Source organism: Vipera berus, assembly GCF_964194415.1.
Source record: "Vipera berus genome assembly, chromosome: 1".
Taxonomy (NCBI): Eukaryota; Metazoa; Chordata; class Lepidosauria; order Squamata; family Viperidae; genus Vipera; species Vipera berus.
The window spans coordinates 62,175,498-62,182,450 of NC_138202.1; the positions used below are offsets into that span (position 1 = coordinate 62,175,498).

At 43.1% G+C, this 6,953-nt stretch overlaps 1 protein-coding gene across 1 annotated transcript; it reads right to left on the reverse strand.

Moving 5' to 3' along the window:
• Positions 1 to 207: 207 nt before the first annotated feature.
• Positions 208 to 2,617, reverse strand: GJD2 (gap junction protein delta 2; the record flags this gene model as incomplete). Its single annotated transcript, XM_081314320.1, has 2 exons — positions 208 to 1,051; positions 2,547 to 2,617. The coding sequence occupies 2 exons, from the start codon at positions 2,615 to 2,617 to the stop codon at positions 208 to 210; spliced, it is 915 nt and encodes a 304-aa protein (XP_081170446.1).
• Between the last annotated feature and the right edge of the window lie 4,336 nt (positions 2,618 to 6,953).

Genomic DNA, 6,953 nt, shown 5'->3' on the forward strand with positions numbered 1-6,953 from the left:
GATCAACTGTGTCTGTATCCATCTTTTACAATTGTTGTTGTTGTTGTTATGAGCACTCAGGTTTGAATCTGGTCTAGAAAGTGCGCAGAGACTACATTAACGGCTTTCTTGGTGGTTGTAGGAAACAGTAGTTTAAGCAATGTTCCTTCCCTAATTCAAATGGCAGCTGGCCAAGGGACACAGCACAGCATTCTGGTTCTGCAAGTCTCACACATAAGCAGAATCACTAGACTGAGTCCTGCCAAAGTTAGGCACACTCATGCGTGGCAGGTCCTTGTTCCTGATTTCATATATTGATTTCCGTTTTGCTTGCGCTCCCCTCACCGCCATTTTGATCTTTCTCCAGCCTAAGTGATTCAGTTCTGCTAAGTTGAGCACCACACAAATGCCACTCACGGCAAACATGAAGACCAAGAAAACTGTCTTCTCGGTGGGCCTGGAGACATAGCACTCAACTTCTTTAATGCAGGGATACCTGTCACATTCATACATGGAAGGGACGTTGAATCCATACAGAAAATATTGTCCAACCAGGAATCCAATCTCCAGGGCATTTCTGAAGACCACCTGAATGATATAAAATCTAGAGATGCCTTCTTGGCGCCTCATCTTTGACTTTGAGGTTCTTATGGCTGGATTGGGAATTTCCTTCACTTCCAGGCAGTCGGGTTCTGCTTCCTTGGTGGAGCTTTCAGTGTTTTGCAGCACCCCATTGACAATGGTGTTCTTGATTTTCTTACTGTCATCCCTCTTCATGGAGTCCTGATCTCGATCCAAGGTGAGGAAAACAGTAGAATACCTCATTTCCCTCTGCTTGGCAGACTGATGAACTGAGTACGTTATAAAACAGAGACTAGGAGTGCACACCATGATGATCTGAAACACCCAGTATCTAATGTGAGAAATAGGAAATGCTTGGTCATAACATGCCTGGTTGCAGCCTGGCTGCAAGGTGTTGCACACAAACATAGTCTGCTCATCGTCATAGACAGTTTCACCTACAATTGCCACGATAAGAATCCTGAAGATCACCACCACGGTCAGCAGAATCCTATAAAACAAAGGTTGGGTGAATGCACATGTATAGGGTTGGAGTGGAACTTAAAAAAAACAACACAACACAGAATTCATTGGTCACTGTCTATGTTGTCATATAGTGACTAAGAACCAAGGAAACCCTTGGCCCTCAGTCATAAAAGCTCAGCGAATGGCTCTGAGCTAGTTATGTTCACCCCAGTCTATTTCACTATTTTTTAAGTAAAAAAATAGAGAAGACGGTATGTGCGCTGCTTTCAGTTTCTGGAGGAAAGGTTGAGTATAATAAATACATAAATAATATTTAAGGACCTCACCTTATTGTTATGTACATTGATGCACTTGTCACAGTTGTTTCTATTGTTTAGTTTTGCTTTTTTAAAATGTTTCTTTGGCCACTTTTAAATATTATTAATACGACATACACATTTATTAAAAATCATTCGCCACTTCCATTCCTACATTTTTCAGTTGAATGAATTAAATTATTCCCCCGGCTGTTTTCATTACAGTTAAGCGGAACTGTCCAGTGCTGAATTTGTATGGCACTCACCCACAGAGAACTTCATAGCTTTTGTTAAATGGTTTGATTTTATGAAACAATGCACTTCTCTCTAGGGACGTTTACAGCAAGTAGGGGGGAGGCAGGGGGAATACTTCCTTGGTCTACGAGAGTCCATAAAGCTTAGTTCTACTAGCAAAGGACAAATTCTATAACAATGGTCACTTGAGAAGCACTTTCTCCCTCCCATTCCCCTTCCTGAGTCCCTGCTGCGGTACAACAGAAGTTGAGCAATTAAAAAAGAAGACGAAATGAAAACCAGCAGTGCATCTCCCATTTTCCTATGGTATGAAATATATTGATCAACCATTACAAATCACAACCGAGAAGAGAGGCAAATCAGAGGCAAGAAGGCTGCTTGCCCTTATTTTACCCTTGTTGTTATTATTAATAATAATAATATTTGCACACTGCAATCACCAGCTAGATAAGAGATTACTCTTGGGACTTAAAAATAAATAAATCTACCCCAAAATATATCCCATTCATATTTATGTATTCTTCACTAAATATTCATTCAAGACTCTTTTGGTTATGAGCACATCAACGGGAGTGGAAACTGAGGAGTAGATTGTATAGAACTTAAAAGACTCCCTCGAACTCTGCAATAAAATACAGAAATAAAGGCATGTGAGAAGCGGGAGACGCCCGTCCCTGTGCAGCAAGCAAGTTTATTGAACAAATATTTCAGGACAAGGAAGGAGGTAAGAAGGGTCAGTCAAGGTGTCCCTTTCAGGCTGCAGCCCTACAGCTTCCTTCCTGGGGGGGGGGGAAACAAAAACAAAAAGCAATCTCTTCAAGACTTTTGTTCCAGATTCCTGCCTGTGGAATTGGAGAAATGAAATCAGCAGGTCAAGCGGGCAAAAGGGGACTCCGGAGACGGGAAAGGAAGGGGGGAAAGGAGAAGACCCCCAAACTGGCCGGTTGGGAGCCGGTGGATCGGGCTTACCTCCCTATCATAGTGGAGTGCTGCTGGACAGCGGCTTCGAGGAGTCTCTCTAGGATGGTCCATTCCCCCATCGCGGTTCATCCGGAGGCGAAAGCTCGGCGGCGGCGGCGGCGGCACCAGCGACCGCACCAGAGCGGCCGAGAAGCACCAGCCTGAGCCGGGCCTCCTGTCTTGCGAATCGAGGCCCCGACCCCGGAGGGGCGGGCTGCTTGGGGAAGGCAGGGCGGCGGCGGCTCCGAGGGAGCCAGCTTAGGCGGCGATCGCCTTCCGTGTCTTCTCTGCCTGCCTCCCCGCCGCCTTTAAGTAGGCTCTGCTTGCGTCACGGCCAGGTTGGAGGGGAGCAGCCTAAGCGGCGGCGCCACAAGCTGCGAAGGATCGCCGCCTCCCCCGCCGCCAGGCTGCCAAAGGTTCCGGCGCGAAGGGGCAAACTCTTCGCCCGCCGAGCCCGCCGCGGTGGGTGGGTAGGTGGGCGGGCGGGCGGGCGCGATCTTGTCCCCTTCTCCGCCGAGATGCTACTTTGCGGAAGGGGCGACCGGAATCCAGCCAGGTAAGGGCGAGATCGGAGGGGCCTCCAGCCCGTGAGCATCCTCGCGGCTGGATCCGTTTGCCTCGAGTCTTTGTGGCTGGGCCTTGGCCGGGCTCTTGAGAAGAGAAGGGCCTTTCCTTGCCCCGGGCTAGCCGGGTCTGGGTGAAAAAGAAGGAGCGAGAGTGCCCGGCATGCTGGAGACCAAAAGTGGGGAGAATCGGGACGCAGAATCAGATGAGTTCTTCCACAAAGTCACAAAGCGACGCCTGCTTGATCCGGTGCTCGTGCGGAAGGGCTCGGCTGGCGATGAACAGAGCAGGTTGCCAACAGCTCCTGCTTTGAAGAGAAATTGCGCTTCTTTGAGAAATGCCTTTGTGGTAGGCGAAGCACCTTTCCCGGTGCTTTATTTCTCTTTATCTGCACTCAAGGTAAGGGAAGGAGACCTTAAGATAGGATTAGTTTGGGGTGGGGTGGGGGGGAAGGGCCAGTATAAGCAATTGGACTGAGTTGCATATTTTAGCACTCTTGGCAACTGCTGATCCTTCTACACCTCTGGGAGGGGGAGGCCACAAAAGATTATCCGTTCCTTTCCTTGATGTGTGTGTGTGAGAGAGAGAGAAGGTGGGGGGGAATGTTCTTAAGACACTCACCTAATCAAATGGTATTCTTATCAAAGGGGCTTGTTTCACGTGACATGCATTAGGTCATGTTCTTTGGAATGTGATGGTCAGCCTGCTGGGTTTGGGAATTTGCCACAGATGTTGCTACCAAGCTCCTGGAGGAAAGTCCTGAGATACCACTGGGTTCACAAGCATCCACAGAAGGGGTCAAAAATGTCAGAGTGGCAGCTGCATCTCCACACTTTTGGAGCCTTGTCTCCTTTTCATAGGCCTTCTATACCCAGCCAAGAGAGAAAACATGTACGGCTCTCCAAAATTGGGAACCAGCCCAGAAGCACCATGAACTGGCTTGTAATGTCATCTTCTGAAAATCAAGATTTCTAATATATTACAAAATTGGTGGAACTTTATTTTTTAGGGCAGCACATCTCCTCTGGATGTACATGTTTAAATTATGCTAAAATTGTAACACGTGGATTTCAAAACACTTCTTGCAGATATGTGTGTCAGTACCAGTAAGAGAGTCGTGGCTAGCTGTAACTGTGTTAACACTCAGTGGCAAAACCGAGTGTGATGCTGAGGAACGTATGAATTCAACCAATGAGTCTTTGGTCAATGTTCTGTTTCACAGTTCAAGCTGGCACTTTGCTCTGTCTTCCCTACTGAATGTACATCTAGTTCTGACAGCAAAAATATAAAAAAATTAAAAAAAATGAAGCCATGGATATGGCTGCAGCAAGCACAAGGGAGTCAGGCTGCATGATGTGTGGTATTTCACTCTAATTCTTGACTCTGGATATTAAACATGACCTGGCATTGTAATTTCAAGGCTCTGGGTTTTAATGTACACTAATTATACAGCAACATCAAAATGCCATGGGCACCAAGCTAGATGGCATAAATATCCTAGGAAAAGCATGACCCTGTAACTTTGGAGGAAGCACCCAGAAAGATGCTTAGCAGTTTTCCAGTTGGCTGCTCTTTCGTTTCAATGAATGTAGCTGAACATCTTCTGATGACAAGACCTGAGAGATAAACAGCAGAGGTGAGGAAGTAAATCAGAAGCAGATGTGTTTTATGTCAACTGCAGCCAACTCTTTTTTCACCAAAGATGTTATACTGTAATAATTTTCTGAAATACTTTTTTTAAATAAGGAGAAAAAACTCTTTCAGCCACCTAGGAACTGTCATTTGTATCTGCCTGCCATTGTTGCAGACAATAAAGACTTTGTGTAATTAAAGAATATAAAAACATAGCCTTCACTACTAAAACAATATCTTTAAAGGCTGCCTGGAAGGAATATTCAGCTTGTTGAAGTATGTTACACAATATTTCAGACTGATGAGCTTCAAATAGAAAAGTGTGCTGTAAAAAAAAAGAGAGGCCACCTATTCTCTGTTGCTACTGGACAACTGTTGTAGTACAAGTCAGCGAACAATAATAATTATTTGCAGTAGGGCCATTCTTTATGCAAACCACTTTTCAAAATGCAGTAAGTCCTCAACTTATGACCACAACTGAGCTCAGAATTTCCATTGATCAGCAAGACAATTGTGAAGTGAGTTTTGCCCTATTTCATGACCTTCTTTGCCACAGTTGTTAAGTGAATCACTGCAGTTGTTAAGTTAGTAACACGCATGCTAAATTAACCTGGCTTCCTCATCAACTTTGCTTGTCAGAAAGTCACAAAAGTTGATCACATGACCCTGGGACATTGCAACCATCATAAATACATGCCAAGTGTCCAAATTTTGATCACGTGACCATGGGGGATGCTGCAATGGTCATAAGTGTGAAATTGTCATAAGTCACTTTTTCCAGTGCCATTCTAAATTTGAACAGTCACTAAGTTGTAAGTCAAGGACTACCCGTAAAAGATGAATTCCGAAACACTATATATTTACCATCTGTAGATGATCCATAGATCATACATGATGATGATTCAGACCTGCTTCTGGCTTAGAATAGGCACTGCTATGCTAATCCATCTTCCACTGTTACCTTTTTATCCCTGAATTATGAACAAATTGTTTTCATTCCCTGAGGAATTCAGTATACAATAAAACAGAATTAAAGTGAAATGCTTTGCAGATTGTTGAATTTTAAATAACAGCCTGGAAATAAGTATAAGATGTGGAGCAAAAGAAAGCATCGCTAAGGTCTTTTGGAGGATTGATGAATCTATAGCCCAAAGTTTTTCAGGCTGCTGTTCAGACTTTGTGCTGAGCTAAATGGAACATTTTTGTTACTACAGTTGACCTATTTCTTATTAACCAGACTAGAAATTTAAGGTTGGTGTTATTTTCTATAGTTTACAAGGAATTAGTGCTTAGCAAAGATGCAATGGTTTTGGCAGGAAGCCGTCATTTTTTTAAAAAGGCAAAAATAATTAATTAAAAATCATAGCATTTTATTTAATATCTGCATGAAGCCATTAGGTGATACTATTCATGGCTGGGTTATGAAATATCAATGAGCAGGGGACACCCAGTTATATGTCTATATCCCAAATAAACATAAATAATGGTAGAAGTCTTGATCCAGTGTCATGAGGCTGTAAAAGTCTGTATGTATAGCAACAATGAGATTTAAATATTTTTTTAAAAAAAGAAATAAATGGTTATTTCTTAAGTACTGTTGCCCAGGGGATGCCTGTTGGGGAGTTCCTTTTACGTCCCTGTTAAATGCCCACCAAAGTGATATCTATTTATCTGACTCACATTAACTCTAGATAAGATTTTGTGCCCACGGAATAAACTGATCTATAATCGGGAACTCTCTTAGACCAACAACTTTTGCTAAAACAATACATGGAAGCTGCGTCAAGGACAGCCTTTGATTACTTTTGACTTCTGCATCATTTCAGCTATTCTTAGTGCATTCCCATATGCCTTTTCATATCTTGATTTGACTATTGTAAGTGTACATGGGACATGTCCTTGAAGATCACCAGGAAACTTCAGCTAGTAGAAAATGCAACTTCCTGTGGAGTAATGTGAATGGACTGATATTGTCGTGTAACAGGATCTGCATTATTTGCCAGCTGTTTATGGGTGCAGTTCAAGGTGCTAATAAGTTATAAACCACTAACATTCTCATAACCTTTAGCTGTGCAAAACAGTGCATCATAGGGTAATGTTTATTAAACTAAGGTACCTCAAATCAGTTAATTTATAGAATGGGTTATTTGTTTATTATATAGAATAAATTTATTATAGAATAAATTCATTATAGAATAAATAAACCCTTCCTATGGAATT